The sequence below is a fragment of the Rana temporaria genome, chromosome 6, assembly GCF_905171775.1.
Source record: "Rana temporaria chromosome 6, aRanTem1.1, whole genome shotgun sequence".
Lineage (NCBI taxonomy): Eukaryota > Metazoa > Chordata > Amphibia > Anura > Ranidae > Rana > Rana temporaria.
This window is the reverse complement of record NC_053494.1, coordinates 17,838,133-17,860,802: the sequence shown is the minus strand read 5'-3', so window position 1 is coordinate 17,860,802 and position 22,670 is coordinate 17,838,133. Positions and strand designations below refer to the sequence as shown.

Below are 22,670 nucleotides of genomic sequence, written 5' to 3'. Positions count from 1 at the left end.
ATTCTCAGGTAGATCGGCTCACCTATCTGAGTTGGCGTCTGCCTCGTCAGGTTCACTTAAAATGAAAATGCTGCAATTTGCATCTTGCCATGTACAATAAACATAATAAAAAAATGAAGACAAATATCGAGCAGGGTAACGTCATATCAGGAAATTTAGAGGGCCAGTGATGGCAATTTTCTTATGTTCTGCATACATTGAGTCAATTAACATGAACAAAATTGAGGTGACAGTACATCCTCCAATGCACAGGCAGTCGAGGTGGAAGAAGGAACCACTGTGTGGGGGGTGAATATTTTATGGCATTGGTGCTCAATCTGTGGCCCTCCAGCTGTTGTGGAACTCCTTTGGGAGTCATGCTTGTAACTGTCAGCGGCTTGTGATGCCTCATGGGACTTTTCTTCTGAAGAGCCCAAAATCTGAACCCATGCAGTCCCATGTACATGAACCTTTGTTTTGTTTCAGGCTTTCAACATTTTTAAGGTATATTTCTGCATCAGAAATATAACAGGAACTTGTGCTGAGTTAGCCAAATATCAACATTACAACGAGAGCCGGTGCACACTGGGGCGACTTGTCAGGCAGCACAGTGGTGCAGTGAGTAGCACTTTCGCCTAGCAGCAAAAGGGTCGCTGGTTCGAATCCCGACCACGACACCATCTGCCTGGAGTTTGCATGTTCTCCCTGTGCATGCGTGGGTTTCCTCCGGGTACTCCGGTTTCCTCCCACACTCCAAAGACATGCTGGTAGGTAAATTGGATCTTGTCCAAATTGGCCCAGTATATATATGTATATCTGTGTGTATGACTGTGTGTCCCAAGCGTGTCATGATCCTACGGGGTAAAATGACCGCACCAGCCAAGCAGACTCTGGCTGGAAAAAGCGCCCAGAGGCGATTCTGTTCGCATTCATTCATTCATTCAGGCGACTCAGCCGCATCCCATTCTATTCAATAGAACCGTTCTAATAGGAGCGACGCAAGTCACTCCGACTTAGAAAAAGGTTCTTGTACAACTTCGGGGGCGACTTGCATTGACTTCTATACAGAAGTCATTTTGCAAGTCGCCTCTGAAATCGTCTTCAGGACGCCTTGCCGTTTAATCTGCTTATGTTTTGCCTTTCCTAGTTCCTCGCTTCACCTCATCAACATGCAACAGTTTTACATAAAACCTAAACTTTTTTTAGATCTAGTCATCATTGGGTATATTAACTTATCTAGGCAATGCAGGCACATCATGGCTGGTGGAAGGGGATGGTAGTATGCTGTACATAGATTCCTAAAAACTCCTCTCAAGAGCCCCCAGTCCGATGCAAGCAGTGGGCTGGCGCTTTGGAGTTATACAAATATAAAAATGTAGATATACCGAAATCCAATGATTAAAACTGGTCGGGGGGGGATTGAATTCATTAGCCTTCTATATTGCCAAAATCATATATAGGTCTTCATAGGGGCGTATCGATCTGCACACGCATGGGTGAAGGGTCGGCTTCACCAGCACAGGTGTTCCAGGCAACCTGTTCAAATCAATGACAGCGGAAAAGCTGCACAGACCTGCATGGACCTCCAAGCGCATCCCTAAGGCCGCGTACACACGGTCGTTCCAAACCGATGAGAATGGTCCGACGGGCCATTTCCATCGGTTCACCGCTGAAGTGGTCTGATGTGCGTACACACCATCGTTCCAAAAACCGATCGGGTCAGAACGCGGTGACGTCAAACACACGACGTGCTGAATAAAGCGAAGTTCAATGCTTCCAAGCATGCTTCGACTTGATTCTGAGCATGCGCGGGTTTTGAACCGATGCTTTCTGTACTAACCATCGGTTTGGACCGATCGGGCAGCGGTCCATCAGTTCGATTTTAAAGCATGTTTTAAAATTTTGGACCGAAGGAAAACAGACCGATGGGCTATACACACGGTCGGTTTGGACCGATGAAACTGAACCTCGGTCCATTCTCATCGGTTTTGTCCGACCGTGTGTACGGGGCCTTACTGTACACCTACGTGGAACCAGCACACAAATCAGAACTCTGTCTGCATGAGGAACATCTGCACATCCCAGGCAAGTCAAGACAGCCCTTCGCAAGGATGTACAGATAGGTACACCTGTGTGAATGAGGCAATACTTTGACTTCCTCATATTCCAACTCCATATTAAACCTTGTTCTTAATATATTAACGTTATAAACTGAGCTGCAATGCAATGTCTTGTTTCCACCAAGTCATCCTTGAGTCCCTAAAATCCCTTTTTTTCCCCCCCTCTGAAGAACTGGCAAAGTTCATAAAGAAAAGTGTGACTGGAGAAATTTTGAGCCAAGTCCCCGACTGACACGACGGCAGAGCGCGGCCCCCCTCCTGCGGCGATCAGCAGTTGCACGCTCCTACAGCTCAGGGGAGTTTTGGCAGTTGTTCCGAGTTAACAAGATCACAAGGTACATTAATGAAGCGTCTGTCTCTTCTGTGCTAAATGTTTTGATCTTGCACAGCTACAAGCCATTAAATCCACGTCTGGTCCAGGGCTCCAGAGCCGCTTGTTAAATAATTGCAAATTCCCTCAACGGAGGGAGATGGGTCCTATAAGATGATTTCCAGACTGTCGCATAGCGGCAGCAGCAGGGAGCACAGAGCAATCTATATGTGAGATTAAGCGGAACAGAATTCTATTTCAACATCTTATGCTGACCTTTATTCTCCAGTTAGCGGATTCGAAGTGAAACTAAAAAGTTACCAGCACTCCAATAATATTCTTTCCACTGGGATTTTGGTGCCTCACAGGGTCATTGTCTCATCTGGCATCACTAGGATGCCTCGAGGAAGGAACCAAAGGGTTGCTTAGACAATCATATTGGAGTGATGGTGACTAGAGAGCATGGGGAAAGCTCATCTAATCTAGGGAATTAACATGTTGAGATTTGTGTTGATCTGCAAGTTCTACTCCAAAGAAGCCATGGTTTCCATACACTAATGGCCTCCATGTCGTACGTCATAGAAGCCATGGTTTCCATACACTGATGGCCTCCATGTCGTACGTCATAGAAGCCATGGTTTCCATACACCTATGACCTCTATGTCCTATAGAAGTCATGGTTTCTAGACACTGATGGTCACAAAGCCATACTCCATAGAAGCCATGGTTTCCATACACTGATGGCCTCCATGTCGTACGTCATAGAAGCCATGGTTTCCATACACTGATGGCCTCTATGTCCTATAGAAGTCATGGTTTCTAGACAATGATGGTCCCAAAGCCATACTCCATAGAAGCCATGGTTTCCATACACTGATGGCCTTCGAGGTGTAAGCCATAGAAACCATGGTTTCCATATACTTATGGTCCCCAAACCCTACTCCATAGAAGCAATAGCTTCCATGCACTGATGGTCCCCAAGCCCCAATTCATAGAAGCCATGCTTTCTATACGCTCATGGCCTCCAAGTCGTACTTCATAGAAGCCATGGTTTCCATACACGGATGACCTGCAAGCCATACTCCATAGAAACCATGGCTTACATATACTGATGGTCTCCAAGTCCTACTGTAAAAAAGCTATGGTATAATTTTCATACACTGATGGTTCCGAAGTCCTACATCGATGCTCAACCAACCTGAAACATTGTTTTGGATTTTTAGCCTGAAACGGCTGTATGCAGTTTGAAATAAATGGCTTTATATGGGGCTGTACCTGTGCTATACCCCAGAGGTTCTGAATGTACAGCTAGCAAAGGTTTGTAAAATAATTATTTGCATGACTCTACCCACTGTCCTTAAAGTGAAACTATACCATCCTATCCTTCACAGCCAAGAAAACTACCATCTTCGCTCTGTTTGCCTTGGTTGTGACACCAGAAATGTTGTGGCCTGACAGTTTGGTCAATAGAAAAGGCAGCTGTGACAGTTATCAATCACGGCATATTTTGCATGTAACAGTTTTGGAAAGTTGTAGCTGTTACCTATAGGTTTGTAAATCCAAATGTGGCTCCTCCCTCCAGCCAGAAGCTGTTTATTGGAATGTTCATTTAAATTGCAGCTTAAAGCCCAACTCCAGCCAAATCATTTGCTTTAGTTTTCAATAAAGTGTACAAGAGTCAGAACTTTTGTTGCTAATGCCAACATTGCCTAGATTTTGGCTCAGTTCCTGTCCCGGTGACTTCAAATACAGAAATCGGAGAGTGTGGGTGTCACTGGGACTGGAAGATGCAGAGAGCAATAAAAGTCTGACAGATGTCCCAACCCCTCTCCAGCCATCTAAAGAAATTTTTCTGTAAGGCTAGGCTCAGATCTTTGTGCGTCGGGAATGCACGAAAATTGTGTGATTTCCTGACATGCAGAGAAATGCTTTAGCACGTGTGTGGTAGTGCCATTAGCAGTTAACAGCACCGCCACGCATCTGCAAACTTGCGCATTTCTGGGAAATAATCAGTGCATGTTCACACCAGAACACAGTGCGGGAAGTCTGCATTAAAAACCGGACTGCATTTGCGCTCTGCAGCGGGTGTCAATGTTACCTTCATGACACCCCAAACGCAGGTCAGAAATGCATTGCATCTACCTACATTGGATCCCACTAGAACCATGCGATCTGGTTGCTGTGCGCTTCTTAACCACTTAGTGTGGAGTCTCCCGGCCCTTTTAGTGGTTTCAGATGAAGGAGTTTATGATCAAGTGACCACCATAATTAGCAGTCACGGCAGTCACATGGTCAGAAAGCTCTCGATCGCAAGCAGCGATGGTAAGCTTTCTGTTAGCCGCTGGTAACTGTCGGGAGCATGCACACTTTCGGCACAGCTGTGTTTGCAATGTGGCACGCCAATATGCGACCACTTGGTGCCAAGACCCACCCGCCAAGAGGCTGCATATTTGCATGCCGTCTGCGCCAAATGCTTGCAATCCGGTAACTGTGCTGGGAGCGCGCAGGGTGCACGCCCTTGGCACAGCTGTGTTTGCAATGTGGAATGCAAATATGCAGCTGCTCAGTGCCAAAGCCCATCCACCGGAAGGCTGCATATATAGTAGTGCATGCACTACTTTTAGTGCAGCTCGGTACAATTTCAGCCCAATAAATGGGTTGAAACAGCACTGCACCCAGATCGCATGTGAATTACATAGGAACGCACAGCGCAATCCTGTGTAGCCCCATGGTGTGAACTGACCCATAGGAATTCTTTGCCGCTCTTCTCGTGCATAGTGCAGCCCATTCACATGGAAGGGCTGCCCTACATGCAAGGCACAGAAATGCAGCCGCACTTGGTTGCACCTGTAGGTGTGAACCAAGCCTTAGTGTCAATGTGCAGCTTCAGGCCCACATCAAACCTGATTGGTGGAGTGTGCAGGCATGTCCTGTTTCATTTTCTTTGCTTTTGCTATTCTCCTTGCACTGATTGTGAATGGAGCTGGACAGGCCAGATGCAAAATGAAAGGCAGGGCATGCATGTGATGGAGAGGGCATGTCGCCATGCATCCCCCCACCCACTCCAAAACCATTCTGACTACCCCCTCGGCCCAGAGAGCTTCTCACTACTCATTTTGTACAAAAGTAAAACAAAAAATTGGCTGCAGTTGGGCTTTAAAAGAAATAGAAAATAAAAAATCAACATTATACAAACTTTTTTATACATGTCATTTCACATTTGTAAAATCCAGTTGAAGTTACCTGCTGGTCCATATTTGCCTTTTCATTCAGTATTCATCAACCACAATCACAATTATTATAAGCACCACATTTATACAAAGCAATATTATAGGCAGATTAAATAACAAAACATGTGTTCAATGATATCCCCTTATCGACCATTGAGAACGACTTTTGTTAGCCTATCTCAAGATTGATGAAAGCCACCGATTGGTAGAGCGTACAACGTGACATTGCTGCAGTGTTTTTATTTCCCAGCAGTCTTTGTGCCAGATAACAGAGCAGAATGAGGCGGAAGAGAGAGCGGATATTCGGAGAGAGGCAGAGAAAAAAACAAGATGGGGTTTTGTTTCTCCTAGGAGACAGAAGAAAGGTTTCACATCTCTTGTCTCAAACACTGGGACACGTAAGACGAGATGGCAGCGAAGCGGGCTCAGAAAAGACGGCCACCTCGCACAGCGGGAGGAGGAGATGGAGAGCAACAAGACCTGGAAACAGAACAAGGCTGAAGAATGAGTGCACAGTACTACATCAATACAGGCCACACAATACAAAAATCACAACAAAATAAAATCTCAGTGAAAATTATCAATATTGTCATCACAGGCATTAATCAATCTAGGTATTGATCCAATACATCTACTTAGAGTCATTGGTGGAGATTTGTCATTAGTCTGGACGCTGGATGCTGTCAATACGGGAAAAAGCAGCAGCAGCAGCAGCAGCGCACCTGTCTTGCTGAGAGATGTGAGAGAAGAGGGGTGGCAAGTGTACCTGTCACTGATAAACACAGCAGAGGCGGCCATTATATAACCTGACCTGCTGTGTTTAGATGACAGGTACACGTCAAAAGAGGTCAAAGGAGGTTTCGTACTTTTCAGTGCCAGGTAACCATTGTCAGAATGCCTGCCAGCATCTGGGAGGTCATTATGGAAGCTCAGCAGTAGCTTCAAAGCATTAACTTTTTTTTTTTTTTTTAAATACGGCTATTATAAGACGGGTTCACACTGTTGTGCTGCAGTTATAAAATGCGCACCAATGTTCCTTTCTGTGAAACAGCCCAATCATTTGAATAGGCTTCCAACCACATAAAAAAAAAAAAAAACACGTGCCCAATTTTTTTAACATTTGGGTTCATTTACTAAAACTGGAGAGTGCAAAATCTGGTGCAGCTCTGCAGAGAAACCAATCAGCTTGCAGGTTTTATTGCCAAAGCTTAACTAAACAGGTAGAAGTTACAAGCCGATTGGTTACCATGCACAGTTGCACCAGATTTTGCGCACTTCTGTTTTAGTAAATCAACCTCCATAGTGTAAGGCCTCGTACACACGATAGGTTAAACAGAGGACAACGGTATGATGGACCATTTTCATCGGTCAAAACCGATCGTGTGTGGGCGCCATTGGTTATTTAACCATCGGTTAAAAAAAAAAAAGACAACTTGCTTTAAATTTAACAGATGGTTTCCTAACCGATAGGTCAAAGCCGATCGTTAGTAGGCACGTCCATCGGTTAAAAATCCACGCATGCTCAGAATCAAGTCGACGCATGCTTGGAAGCATTGAACTTCGTTTTTTTCAGCACGTCGTTGTGTTTTACGTCACCGTGTTCTGACACGATCGTTTTTTTAACCGATGGTGTGTAGGCGCGACTGAGCATCAGTCAGCTTCATCGGTTAACCGATGAAAACGGTCCATCAGACCGTTTTCATCGGATGGACTGATCGTGTGTACGAGGCTTATGGGTGCTCAACCTGTGGCCATCCAGCTGTTGCAGAACTACAAGTGGCATCATGCCTCTGGTCATCTTTGTAACCGTCAGCCTTGCAATGTCTTATGGGACTTGTAGTTTCGCAACAGCTGGAAGGTCACGTACCCATGCCATAGTGAATCATAATGCATGGAAATGTGTTACTGTGCGCTGCAGCACCGTTACCATTGTTTATTGGGGTGCCATAAAGAATTATTGGCTTTGCAGCACACAAATACATGTGTTTTCACCAGCATAACAATGTGAATCGAGTCTAAATGTCTATAACCTTCCCACACCAGTGGAAATCAAAGTGAGAGATTCTGCGCAAATGGGTTCTACAACACTGCACAGTGCTGTCAATCTGACATGTTTCAGGAACCAGGGGCTGGAGGAGGAGGAGGAGGATTGGAGCACACAGAGGACCTCAGCAGCAATAAAGGGCTTTTTCTCAGCTAAGGAAGTTGCAATAAGTGGTGTCATTGGGCAGGACTATATGAATCCGAATTGCAGCTGAACAGACATACAGCGGTTGATTTACTAAAGGCAAATAGACTGTGCACTCTGCAAGAGCAGTTGCTCCAGAGCTTAGTAAATGAGAAGAAGCTCTCGTGACTTCCATCATCCAATCATGTGCCAACAAATTTTTTTTTTATTTGCACGCGATTGGGTATTCTTTGCAAGTGAATCTCTACCTCATTTAAAAGATAAGTATGTTTTTTTGTTTTTTTTTGCTAGTTATACTTACCTAGGTGGATGCAGCATCAGACGGATGTTGCATCTGTCCCCCGGCGTCTCTGCACTGAGAACCGAGCCACCGAACATCGCCGATGGCTCGGTTCTCACTCCTCCCCGATCAGAGCGATGCTCACCGTCAGTCAGTCAGCATGGCTTCTGCTCTACTTCTCCGTGCTCATTGGAGCGCTGAGCTGTGGATGGGCCGGGAGCGGCAGTCTCAGCGTCTCGCGGAGACTGCCATCAATAAAGACAGCTGGCGGATCCCAAAGTCGTGATGACACGCTGCCTCGACTGATGGCAGTGGCGTCAGCGGAGAGAGGACTTCAGACCTCTCTCTAATGAAAACGGGTCACAGGAGTGCAAAACGAATTACACTCCTGTGACCCAGAGGAGAAGCCCAGCCTAAAAAGCTCAGGCTGGACTTCTCCTTTTATAAGCTCTGGAGCAACTGCACTTTAACGCCGCGTACATACGATCATTTTTCGGCATGAAAAAAGCGTTGTTTTTAAAAAATGTCATTTAAAATGATCGTGTGTGGGCTGCACATCGTTTTTTCAGTTTCTGAAAAACAACAATTATTTTTTCTGAACATGCTGGATTTTTTAACGTCGTTTTAAAAAATGACGTTTTTTTGGGTTGTAAAAAATGATCGTGTGTGGGCTAAAACAACGTTTTAATTCCGCGCATGCTCAGAAGCAAGTTATGAGACGGGAGCGCTCGTTCTGGTAAAACTACCATTCATAATGGAGTAAGCACATTCATCACGCTGTAACAGACAAAAAAACGCAAATCGTCTTTTACCAACGCGGAATCAGCTAAAGCAGCCCCAAGGCGAATAGAACTTCCCCTTTAGAGTGCCGTCGTACGTGTTGTACGTCACCGCGCTTTGTTCATCATTTTTGAAAAACGATGGTGTGTGGGCAACGTCGTTTTTAATTATGAAGTTGGAAAAACTTTGTTTTTTGGACATGCTGAAAAACTACCTTTTCTTTCATGCCGAAAAATGATCGTGTGTACGCGGCATAAGGCTGCATTCACACTATAATGCGGCGTATTTAGCCACGACAAATTGCGGCGTATTGTACCGCGATTTGCCGCGACAAAACGGGTCGTTTTAACCTTTTTTTTTTTTTTTTTTTAATTGTTGTCTATGCCGAACGCCGAAAGCCGCCTGAAAAAAAGGGTCCGGGGCTTGTTTTCAGGCGGCAGGCGTACGGCGTTTCGGTGTGAGATGTCAACCATCTCATAGACAACAATGTAAAATCACCCCTCCAGCGGCACGAGCGTCGGGCGTAAATACGCCAAGGTGTGAATGCAGCCTAAGAGTGCAACTGTACTTTTCAAAGTGCACAGTCTAATTGCCTTTAATAAATCAACCCCTCAGTATTTTGGATGGATTGTATATTTACCGGTTTGGCTGGACTTTCTACGTAGACAGATCTGCTGCAGCGGCCATATCATCTTGCTCATAGCAGACCACAGGACAGGTAAGGGGATCGGCATTGCCAAATTAGATGACGGCCTCCCATAGACTTGCAACTTTATGAAGCGACATTATAAAACATTTAAATGTTTTGGAAACTAAATTTGCCATTGCTACCTGCATAAATCATTATAAATAGTTCCGAGGTGAAGCTCCATCAGACCCAGCCTCCTCCCTCCCACCAGAGATCAGATCCTTTGTTTTAATTCCTACATTTTGTCTGGCACTGAAAAGACTGAAAACAGAAGAAGAGGTTTCTGCAGTGTAAAGTATAAAGCAGATAAAAAGCACATAGCACACACAGAGCAGTTGCAGATAACAAATGGCACAACCCCCCCCCCCACCCCCCCGCGCACCAGAGACGATCCACAAAACCTGGGAATCAGACAGCACCATGGTGTAGAGAGACAGCCACAACAATACCACCCTCCCCTCCCTCTCCGGAAATACATCAACTACTACTGAAGGACACGGTGTCCTAGCTCAGGTCAGATTGGGTGTAGCAGTATTGGCAATTACAAGGACACCTGCCGGCTTTTCAGTACAAAGAACTCTTTCTGAGCCTAAGTTCTAAAATAATGCTTGTTCAGGGATGGAAGGAATAATGGATTACATGTTTACCACTGGTAGAAAGGAAGGGCCAGATTCACAGAGGAAATACGCCGGAGTATCTGCTGATACTCCGGCGTATTTTCAAATTTGCAGCGTCGTATCTTTATTTGTAATTCACAAAAAAGATACGACGGCTTTTGGCTAAGATCCGACAGGCGTACGCCTTCGGATTCTCAGTGTAATTTTCCGGCGGCCGCTGGGTGGAGGTCGCGTCGTTTTCCAGCGTCGGGTATGCAAATTAGCTGATTACGGCGATCCACGAAAATACGCGCGTTCGTCGCAATCTCTTACGTCGTCGCTAGTCGGTTTTTCCCGTCGCAAACTTAGGCCTGCTTTTTCATGGCTTATATTTCGAACAGCCATGTTAAAGTATGGCCGTCGTTCCCGCGTCGAATTACAAATTTTTTTTTTTGCGTAAGATGTCCGGGAATACGAAACGACGTAACGCACGTCGCCGTTCAAAAAATACGTCGGGGCGCCATAAATTCACGCAAAGCACGTCGGGAAATTTTCACACGGAGCATGCGCAGATCGTTCGGCGCGGGAACGCGCCTATTTTAAACGGTACACGCCCCATTTGAATTAGGCGTGCTTGCGCCGGGCGGCTTTACGTTACACCGCCGTAAGTTTACACGCAAGTGCTTGGTGAATCAGGCACTTCCGCTGAAAACTTGCGGCGGTGTAACGTAAAGACGATACGTTACGCCGCCGCAGATATATGTGAATCTGGCCAAAGTGTCTGGGCCACCTATAGTAACCAGCTGTTATTTTCTAACCCGCACAGGAGAAAAGGGACAAATCTGGATTTTAATTGAAAGTTTTTCCTTCCCTCCACTATCCGTTTGTACAGTGCAAGGAAGTGAACGGGAAAAGTTGGCTATGTAATGAGATAAAAAAAAAAAAGAGAAGATCTATCAATTTCCTTATCCATGCTGAACAGTGTGGATGGGGAAATCTTCCTTGCTAGACATAGTATTCTGATAGCCAGCACCTGCAGCTGTCACAAAACCTGAACAGTGACTAATAGCTAGATTCAGGTAGGTCGCCGCATCTCTTGCGGCGGCGTAGCGTATTTACACTACGCCGCCGTAAGTTAGCTAGGCAAGTACTGTATTCACAAAGTACTTGCCTGCTAAGTTACGGCGGCGTAGCGTGAATAGGCCGGCGGAAGCGCGCCGAATTCAAATGAGGATGTGGGGGGCGTGTTTTATGTAGATTAACTGTGACCCGACGTGATTGACGTTTTTTACGAACGGCGCATGCGCCGTCCGTGTACATATCCCAGTGTGCATTGCGGCAAAGTACACCGCAAGGACGTATTGGTTTCGACGTGGACGTAAATTACGTCCAGCCCTATTCACGGACGACTTACGCAAACGACGTAGAAAAAAATTCAAATTTCGCCGCGGGAACGACGGCCATACTTAACATTGATTACGCCTCCTAGGGGCATCTTTATCTTAAGGCGGTGTATCGCTTACGGAAACGTACTGTACTGCGACGGCGCACGTACGTTCGTGAATAGGCGTATCTAGTGATTTACATATTCTACACCGAACTCAATGGAAGTGCCACCTAGCGGCCAGCCTAAATATTGCACCCTAAGATAGGACGGCGCAAGCCGTCCTATCTTACATAGGTTTAAGTTTATCTCAGTTTGAGAATACACTTAAACTTAGGTCGGCGCAGATTCCGAATTAGGTCGGCGTATCCACAGAACCCAGACATTGCAGGGTTGGTGGGTAGGACTGTCTATTATCCACTATGAGGAAATGGAAGGACAGTGGAGATGACACAAAAGGAATAGGTTGACAGTCTATGCAGTCAGCTGCTACAGCTTTTACCTATTCCAACAACTTTCTATTAACTTGTCCTTCTACATTTGTGAGAGTGAAAAAATCTGCACAGGTAGCTTCGAAATCCACAGGTTATAAAGTTAGTCCACTAGCTGGTACAATACACACAGTGTAACGGTTATTATTTTGGTTAGCAGTGACGGTCATGTGTACCGAAGAGTACCTGTCTACTACACACAATAAAGATCCAGTCTTATATTCCTGCATACCATAAACTTATTGGGGACTAGAAACCCCCAAAAAGGCATAATGGGGCCGTTAGCCATATCTTCAAGATGGCTTCCGCTGCAGGAATGTCACTACTTCTTGGTGAACTGGTAGGCGGAACATTGGGTTCAACCCACGTCATCACTGAGTGTAGCAGACAGATACACCAAAAGTAGACTAGAGCGAGTAAATGACATAGGCAGTGAGGGTTAGCGTGTTAGTAGACACATGTGAGCTGGTGGCAGAGGTGACGGTTATTCCATGCAGTTAGGTGAAACTCCAAAATCTGAAGTGGCATCTTCTTAATCTCTTGTCAGCAAGTCGGGTGCAGGCCTAAGAAACTTTCATAGCTCTGGGCATATAATATTAAATTTGTATATATATATATATATATATATATATATATATATACACACATACACACACACATATACATATTACCATTACATACACAGAGCTTACAACAATACAATTAATAAATCATCCCCAGTCTTTGAGAAACCATCTCAAATAATTAAAATTTTCTAATCATCCTTCAAGCCTGTTAAGCAAAGCCGCACCATCCATGTTCTAAAACTGCTGAACCTCCCTGCGGAATTAAGTCCGCACAGGCAGGCGGGGAGTAGAGATGGCGCCTTTGCTAGCAAGGATGAGGGAGCTTAGAAAAGACAGGGTTATAGAACAAAATAATGCAAGATAACATTTGACACGACAAGCTAACAAATAAGTCAACTACAAAAAGAGGCACCTTGTATTTTTCATATACAATTTTTAAATTTAAATTAGCTTTAAATTTAACCGATGGGAAAAAAACGATCGTTAGTAGGCACAAACATCGATTAAAAATCCACGCATGCTCAGAATCAAGTCGACGCATGCTTCGAAGCATTGAACTTCGTTTTGTTTCAGCACGTCGTGTTTTACGTCACCGCGTTCTGACACGATTGCTTTTTTAACCGATGGTGTGTGGGCGCGACGGACCATCAGTCAGCTTCATTGGTTAACTGACGACAACGGTCCATCAGACCATTCTCATCGGATGGACTGATCGTGTGTACGAGGCATTACTTGACTCACTGAATTGGGGATAAAGTCGTTTTTTGAATGTTGATAGCTCCTAGATGTAGATTAATGAGAAGACCTGATGACAAGTTTAGCTAAAACTTCAGTCCTCAGTTATATAGGATAATTCAGTGCAATGTACTTTACAGTGACTCAGGTACTAAAGTCATTATTTGCATGCTGATAGAGACAAGTGTACCCTAAAATCTAGCCAAAAATTGTAAAAATGCCCCCAGTCACCTCTAGCAACAAAATAGAATGCTTGTTTTGTCTTGGGGAAAATCTAATACAGAGAAAACTGAAGAACAAAAAATAAAACCTCAGCCTAAAAAGTCTCAGACTTTCTTATGCTTCCAATTCTGCCTCCCCCATCTTTTACCCTCCGGCAGCTTGTCAGCGCAGTTCAATATAATTTGCAAGAGTCATGATAACTGACAGGTACACCTATAAGGAGAACATTGAATAAAAATAGTCATTGTTACGTCTTCATAAAATTAGACTATGTCTATGTGGTATTTCTCACTTTCACGGTCTGCTTCAGAAATTTGGTAAACTCAATCTCCCAGCACCTCCACTTCTCACCAGCTTATAAACCATAACTGGTTTCATCTCAGCTTACACATACTTTATATACTGAACCCTACATTAGAAGTAGACCAGCATAATCTCATACGTGCACAGAAGTCTTTATGTCTCATGCAGACCTTTGGGTTTATGAGAATGGAGCTGAACATGGAGCTGAGTGTCTGTTTAGGCACCTTGTATTTTTCATATACAATTTTTGACATTTCTTAACAATTTTGCATAAAATCCAATTGATATTTTAAAGGCGACGTTCTCTAAACATCACTTTTTTTTTTTTTTTTTCAGAATTAACAAGGACCAGTACTCATACGTTAACTTAAAGCTGCGTTACCACTCTTGCTGGAATGATACATTATTCATTGCATCTGTCAAAACATGGCCGCAGCCATGGGAAAATGTGGGTTATGTGAAGTCCTTCCTTCCTTCCTTCCAACTGCCTACTGGTAATAAAGGCACAAATTAAAGAGTAAGTTCACCTTTACAGAAAAATCTGTATGGTGAAATTACACAGGAACCCCCACCGCGTCCCCCCCCAGTCCCGCTGACCTTAATGGTGGTAATCGCCCGCTCTGAGCCCCGGTATAGCCGCCTCATGGCCCCCGAGGCTTAGAAATCCCCAGAGCCTAATATCCTAAACATATCAACTCAGGAGGTGCGTTTAGGAGCATTTCAATTGGTCAGCGCGGACCATTCAGAAGCCGCTTAGCCTGTCCTCTCAGCAGGGAGGAAGAAGATGAGAGAGCTGAGAGGATTTCTAAGTCCCGGAGCGGTGAGGCGGCTATACCAGGGCTCAGAATGGGCAATTACCGCCATTCAGGTCAGCGGGACTAAGGGGGGGGGGGGGGGGGATGTCCTGTCTATGAAGACAGTTACCAGCATGCCAAAAAGTGCACATGAAACGGGAGGAGTCTACAACCATTTCAAATACATATAATGGCCATTAAAGGAGTAGTCGTGCTCATGCATAAAAAAAAATAAAAAATCTGTACTAAATCCTATAGTATCTGTAGTCAAAAGGCAAACACAGTGAAAAAAAAAAAAAACACAACACACAACAGGACCAAGCCAGTTTATATCAGTCTCGTCCACTGCAATATTTCATCCCCCCAGAAGTTAAAAGCAAATCTAGAAAAATTCTGAGAGAACTAACCTCCGCTGTTGGCCAAAAAGACGTGCCACTTCCTCCCTCCCTGGGCTTCGCCCCCGCGAACGCTGCTCCAGCCGTTTCTTTTCTACCTGGAAGAGCTCTCTGTGTGAGATCCGGCGTGCTCGAGGCACATCAGCCAGAAGGGCATACTCTTTGTTGGCCGTGTATGAGGGTCCAGATGGTGTTCTTGGCTCCAGATCTAGTTCCTCTGGTTGGCAGTGCCTGTTATTTGGGGGAGAAAAGGGGTCTTGTTCCTGGTCGAACGCATCGTAGACACTATACCTGCTGGGGGCGTCGGGCGTTGAGGGCGAAGGTGGGGTTTGTAAAGGCTGCTCTTCGGTTTTCAAATCTTTCGTCTTCTCCAAGGAGAAGTAGCCGCTTTCCACACGAGTTTTACGTCCGCCATCAACGCGGTCTCCGTTCACCATTGCTGCATCTAGGGAGAGAGTCCAAGATGCATTGTATAAGAGGGTCATGACTAATGAGGTGGAGAGGAGCAAACTAACGCGTTATACTTTTTCTAAAATGCAGCTAAAAAAATTGAAAAACAGCCATGATATAATTTCTTCAGTAAAGGGAGCTAATGCAATGTGCGAAAAAGAGCACCTGTCACTTAAAGGGGTTGTAAAGGTTCGTTTTTTATTTTCTAAATAGGTTCCTTTAAGCTAGTGCATTGTTGGTTCACTTACCTTTTCCATTAATTTCCCTTCTAAATGTTTTTTTTTTTCTTTGTTTTCTTCGAATTTCTCACTTCCTGTTTCTCCTCAGTAAGCTGTTCTAAATGACTTTCCACCGCTCAGATGATGGTGTAAAGCTTACTGAGGAGGAACAGGAAGTGAGAAATTCAAACAAAGAAAAACAACATTTCGAAGGGAAATGGAAGGAAAAGGTAAGTGAACCAACAATGCACTAGCTTAAAGGAACCTATTTAGAAAATAAAACACGAACCTTAACAACCCCATTAAGCACAATACACTCAAACGAAATGTAAAATTACTCCAAGCAAAAATTGAACTCCACCACGCCTCATCGAGGCAATTTGCGCATCTCACTAAAAAGGTGCATACCTTGGGGGAAGGGGAAGTCAGAGTTCTGTTGTTTTCAACGCTGATAGGTCCTAGCTTTAGGATTTCACTACACCTGTAAAGTTTGTGACAAGTTTGCCACAAACCTGTTCTTCTTAATTATGTGGAAAAATTAAGGGTGACTTAGGCCTTGTACACGATAGGTTAACCAGAGGACAACGGTCTGATGGACCGGTTTCATCGGTCAAAACCGATCGTGTGTAGGCCCCATAGGTTATTTAACCATCGGTTAAAAAAAAAACAACTTGCTTTAAATTTAACCGATGGGAAAAAAAACGATCGTTAGTAGGCACAAACATCGATTAAAAATCCACGCATGCTCAGAATCAAGTCGACGCATGCTTCGAAGCATTGAACTTCGTTTTGTTTCAGCACGTCGTGTTTTACGTCACCGCGTTCTGACACGATTGCTTTTTTAACCGATGGTGTGTGGGCGCGACGGACCATCAGTCAGCTTCATTGGTTAACTGACGACAACGGTCCATCAGACCATTCTCATCGGATGGACTGATCGTGTGTACGAGGCATTACTTGACTCACTGAATTGGGGATAAAGTCGTTTTTTGAATGTTGATAGCTCCTAGATGTAGATAAATGAGAAGACCTGATGACAAGTTTAGCTAAAACTTCAGTCCTCAGTTATATAGGATAATTCAGTGCAATGTACTTTACAGTGACTCAGGTACTAAAGTCATTATTTGCATGCTGATAGAGACAAGTGTACCCTAAAATCTAGCCAAAAATTGTAAAAATGCCCCCAGTCACCTCTAGCAACAAAATAGAATGCTTGTTTTGTCTTGGGGAAAATCTAATACAGAGAAAACTGAAGAACAAAAAATAAAACCTCAGCCTAAAAAGTCTCAGACTTTCTTATGCTTCCAATTCTGCCTCCCCCATCTTTTACCCTCCGGCAGCTTGTCAGCGCAGTTCAATATAATTTGCAAGAGTCATGATAACTGACAGGTACACCTATAAGGAGAACATTGAATAAAAATAGTCATTGTTACGTCTTCATAAAATTAGACTATGTCTATGTGGTATTTCTCACTTTCACGGTCTGCTTCAGAAATTTGGTAAACTCAATCTCCCAGCACCTCCACTTCTCACCAGCTTATAAACCATAACTGGTTTCATCTCAGCTTACACATACTTTATATACTGAACCCTACATTAGAAGTAGACCAGCATAATCTCATACGTGCACAGAAGTCTTTGTGTCTCATGCAGACCTTTGGGTTTATGAGAATGGAGCTGAACATGGAGCTGAGTGTCTGTTTAGGCTTCAGAGCAAATGCCAAAGTCAAATGCCATAAACATGGAGTGCTGCCAAAGCAGCTACGCTTAACTTTCTATTAATGAATTTTAGGTTGGCGATCATGGTATATCTAAGGAAGACACTTCACCTTTGCTGTGACAGAATAAAGACAAGTGTTTTCATAGTATTAAGACCACCATTTATCAATTGTCAAGCTTTAAAATTTTATTTTGAACACGTTCCAATTCTCTACAACATACTAGAACAGACGCAGGAAGGCCTTGTACACACGATCAGTCCAAACTGATGAAAACGGACTGAAGGACCGTTCTCATCGGTTAACCGTAAAGCTGACTGATGGTCTGATGTGCCTACACACCATCAGTTCAAAAACCGATCGAGTCCAACGCGGTGACGTAAAACACAACGACGTGCTGAAAAAAAAGTTCAATGCTTCCAAGCATGCGTCGACTTGATTCTGAGCATGCGCGGGTTTGGAACCGATGCTTTTGCGTACTAACCATCGGTTTTGACCTATCGGTTATCAGTCCATCAGTTCAATTTTAAAGCAAGTACTAAATTTCTGGACCGAAGGATAACAGACTGATGAGGCCCACACACGGTCGGTTTGGACCGATGAAATGGACCTTCAGTCCGTTTTCATCAGTTTGGACAGATCGTGTGTACAGGGCCTTAGGTATAGATATGAAAGGCTTGAACAGTAATGCCCCGTACACACAATCGCAAATTCCGACAGCAAAAGTCTGATATGAGCTTTTGAACGGAAAGTACGACCGTGTGTAGGCTCCATCGGACTTTTGCTGTCGGAATTTCGGCCAACAAAAGATTCCTATCGGAAAATCCAATCGTCTGTTGCAATTCCGACGCATGCTCGGAAGCATTGAACTTAAATTTTCTCGGCTCGTCGGCCAAGATTTTTCCGGCGGAAAATCCGATCGTGTGTACGGGGCATAACAGATGATGTCTCTCATCGCCTCTTGTTTCGCTCACCTCCTTTGTTGTCCAGAACTGGCTCGCTCGGGGAAGAGGGCATCTGAACGGGGCTCTGCAGGGGGCTGCTGCTGCTGCTACTGTCCTGCCCATCTTTGCCCTTCGCCTCCTCCTGCCACAGCGTGGATTTGGTGGCTGGAACCTTCTCAGCGCTAGGGATCCCGGTACTGGTTGCTGCCATTTTCGCCGGTCCGGGTTCCTGAAATATGAGGTGTGTGAACGTGTCATTATGCCATGTAAACTTTATGTACTGTATATAGTAAATATAACTTTCATTTTAGAAAACACATAACCCAGTTGGCTTTGTATTTGGGTAAATGGAAATAAAGAAGAGGAACTGAATTCTGGTAGCTGTGGTCCAATAATAAAAAATAAAAAAAAGGGCAGCAGAAAAATTGGTCGTAGGCATTGCCTGTGCCCCAGCGGTTTTCCCCATTACCGACTTACCTAGCCTTTTTGTCTTTGCGAGAGACAGGCTTTTGCTTCCTTTTATCAGACTCTCCAGCAAGAACAGTGACTTGTAATGACATCGCCAAATATCACTCCAGGACTCATCTAGCAGCAGTGCCTTGGGTCTAACACTGCAGATATACAGATATGAGGCCGTAGGCACAGGAGTGCCTATGAACCCTCACATACCAGATATTGCACTGCTATTTTGCAGAAGGAATTCAAGACAAGAGAGTATTTTTTTTAATACTGCTTATACAGTTACCATTTCTATAATTTTCTTTTACAAAGGTTTATTGGCAGTTTTCACATTATACATGAACAGCAAATAGAACAGAGGTATTCAGAAACATACAAAATTGCCAAATTAGGAGGTAAAAAACCCAAAAGCAAATATAAATCAACAACAAAGTCCAATAAATGAGAAGCTATAATCAGCCGTATAGCAGGATTAGCAACATTGGTGGGATACAAATCAGAAAAAACAGAGCAACATCAGGATATCATTTCTATAATTTTCATAGCAAGCATTTACTTTTTGAGTTCAGTTCCACTTTAAGTCTGTCTTCTATCTAGCACAGGAGTCTCCAAACTTTCTTAACAAAGGGCCAGCTTATTGTCCTTCAGACTTTAGGGGGACCGGACTGTGGCTGGTGGGATCGGAAATGTTCCTGGCATCAGTGGGAGTAAACATGACCACATATGGCATGGGTTTCAAACTGGCGGCCCTCCAGCTGTTGCAAAATTCCAAGTCCCATGAGGCATCGAAAGGCTGACAGTTCTAAGCACGACTCCCTCAGGCAGAGGCATGATGGGACTTGTAGTTCTGCAACAGCTGGAGGGCCATTCGTTTGAGACCCCTGACATATGGTATTGTTGGTGTCAATGGGAGAAATGATGCCCCATTGTTGACGTCAGATGACAGAATAGTGTATCAGAAGGAGGAAAAGTGCCCAAAGGGACGCATAAAGGCAAAAAAAGAGCCACATCTGGCCCCCAGGCTGCAGTTTGGAGACCACTGATCTAGAACACTGTCAAGCCCCAATCTGCTCTATGAGGACGACTTCATGACAAGCTGCTCACATGGTGGTTCTGAAGTGGCATCGCCCCTGGAAATTAATCTAATGCCATATAGGCAACACGTGACCAAGTTGGCCAAAGATTTAGGGCACTTACAGGAGTTTTTCAAGCTTTTTTTGTATAAAAAATAAAGCGCATCTGAAAAGCTCAAGAAAAATGCTTCCCTTTAAAATCAATTAACGTTTTTACACTGTGGCGGTACACTTCTGTTGCGCTGGAAAAAAAATCTGCTAGTAGCATCTTTGGGGAGCTAAAGAAAGAACTTCACCAAAATTGCACCTTCTCATTGAAATCAATGGAAAACGCTGTAAAAATGTGGCAAAAAAAAAAATTTAAAAAAAAAGCGTGCCCGCAATGTGTTTTTGGTGCAGTCCTTTAAAAACCGTATATGCGTTTTTGCCGCAGGTCTGTGTGAAAGTGCCCCAATTCATTTTCTTTCCTGAAGGCATGGGTTGCAGGAAAGAAAAACAAGCCGTTCGAATCCCCCCCATCAACACTGACTGCAGGAATCCCTCCCACAGGAGCCATTGTGTTTTCCCGGCGGGGGAGCATTAGAAGAACACAGTGATCATTGCTAGCTGCTGGCAATAATCACATAAAACATCTGACAGGCTTGTTTTACCGAAGTTGATCAATCAACTTGGGTACAATCAGCCTGCCCATACATGGTTCGAATCTCCCTGATGAACCAGCTGAGATTTGAACCGTCCATGGCCGGCTTTACCATTACTGGACTATAGGCCAGAATGCACCGAGAAGGTGGAAATGTAACCAAGCTCTTGGACAGAGAAGTTGACCGGCTTCAACGTCCAGTATACAAGTTAGTGACAGCTCTCCAAAAATTCATACATTATTATGGAATAAAAATAATAAAAAGTGGGGAGTGCAGAAACCAGATTTCAGTTACTGTAGTTTAAAAAAAAAAAGGGAGATTTCTGGTTATTCGTTCTACATTACTACAGAAATCGTCGCCATGTTTCACACTATAGTGACCCAGAACTGACTATTAGGGGGTTACATCATTCTACCCATCATAGCCTCGCACAGAGCTCCTAAATAAGCCCATGTGAAATGTGTCCTACTTTCCGTCCTTCAAACACAAAAGGTGCCCTTTCCACACAGTGAACGCTGCTCAGATCTGTGCTCACTCAGGCATTTCTGACTGCATGTCATGTTCATGATTTTTGTTGTGGAAAGGTCAGGCGGAGGTTGAGGTCAGGCTGCATTTTATACGGTCGGACCTAATCAATGGCAAAACATTTCCAAGGGGTGATGTGTGTGTGTACTGAAATCTGCATGAACGTAGAAAAAAACAACTGAACCTATCAGAGAAACTCGGCCACTGGATGATGTGACGAGAGGGAGGCCTGCAGGCAGCGATTGCTTATGGCTTAGTGCTCTCAGAGAATGCACGGATATCACGAGATATACCGCTTCACTCCAGTATATGCAACACAGTGCTGGAGACATCCTAGGAGCTTTAATACAACCCAAGAAAACTACAACTGCTGCCGCCTTCTGTGATCCAACTCTGCTGTGGACAGTAGAAAGTACGTTTCCTGGCTCCTCCATAAACACCTGTCACTTGGATAAAGTCATCCAAGTGTCAGGAGAAACTACTAGTAGGCATAGCCCCATATCTTCCAAAGAAACCCTGGAGCCCTCTGTGTGAAAGGATGTCCGCCAGCTCAGAGGTCACAACTGCCCTTCGCTGCTGGCATCAGGTGCTGTCATTGCATATCAAGAACCTCATCATCTGAATCACTGGGACACAAAAGGGGGAGCCTCTTTGTAGGTTCTTAGGTCTCTTTATTGCTTTAAAGTGGATAAAACCCTCCATACACCCATTGAGGTGAACAGCCTCAGATGATACACAGAGATGAACCAAATCTCCCTACATAGGTTTTTACATCCATATCTGCTGTCTTCGCATTTATATACGGTTTAGAAAGTTCAGATTTTGTTAGGAGATTTTCTCTTCCTGGTTAACACAGAGTGTGAGGTCTGGGCATGCAGCCAAGATAGCCAACATTGCTGATTGGAGGAAAGGCACACACCCACTCTCCTCATAGGCAGACTCTCTCCATGATACCTGGACCCTTCAAAATCTGTCAAAAGGGATGCCTTGTGGCATTTTCTGACTGCAGCCAGGGCAGTAATCCCCGATTACTGGAAGTCAACCGACATACCTATCCTGGAGGAATGAGCCATCAAGCTGGATTCTATTAGAGACCTTGAACGACTGTTGGCAGGTGGCAGGAAAGGAACACTAGTTTCTCTCACCTGGACCACATGGTCCATATACCACTACTCTTCAGAATTGTGTATCCTTCTGTTTACCCTGCTCTCATCTCACCCTTAACTGCACCTGTCTTATCTCTGAGATCCCCCATATGACCCTAATACACCCATGTAATAAGTCATCACTGATGTATATACTATGTTACACGATCCCTTCAGCATACATTTTTTCATAATATATCGAAACCACTATGAAGCTTCTAATTTTTAAGTACCTACCTTTGATGCCTTAAACGCTGAATGCAATTTATCTACTTGGGTTTTTTTTTTTTCCTCTTTCACCATATATATTAATTTTTTTCAAATAACATGTACCAAACTTTTAATTGTATCCAATGAAGCCATCAATGCCTTGTGATATCTGACCGATTTATATGCCTATAATTTTATCTGTTCCTCAAACTCTCAGATTGAACTA

At 44.2% G+C, this 22,670-nt stretch overlaps 1 protein-coding gene across 9 annotated transcripts in view; it reads right to left on the bottom strand.

The window, feature by feature from the left end:
- LOC120943194 (myosin phosphatase Rho interacting protein) overlaps positions 1-22,670 on the bottom strand; it is a 224,446-nt gene that overhangs the window by 70,277 nt on the left and 131,499 nt on the right. For 6 of the 9 annotated variants that reach the window (XM_040356353.1, XM_040356356.1, XM_040356355.1 and 3 more), the window contains exons 6-7: positions 18,422-18,620; positions 15,074-15,506 (exon numbers count right to left, since the gene is read on the bottom strand). In XM_040356353.1, coding sequence (XP_040212287.1) covers positions 15,074-15,506; positions 18,422-18,620 — 632 coding nt within the window. The remainder of the gene's footprint in view (positions 1-15,073; positions 15,507-18,421; positions 18,621-22,670) is intronic. The other 3 variants (XM_040356357.1, XM_040356360.1, XM_040356361.1) reach the window with 1 other exon arrangement.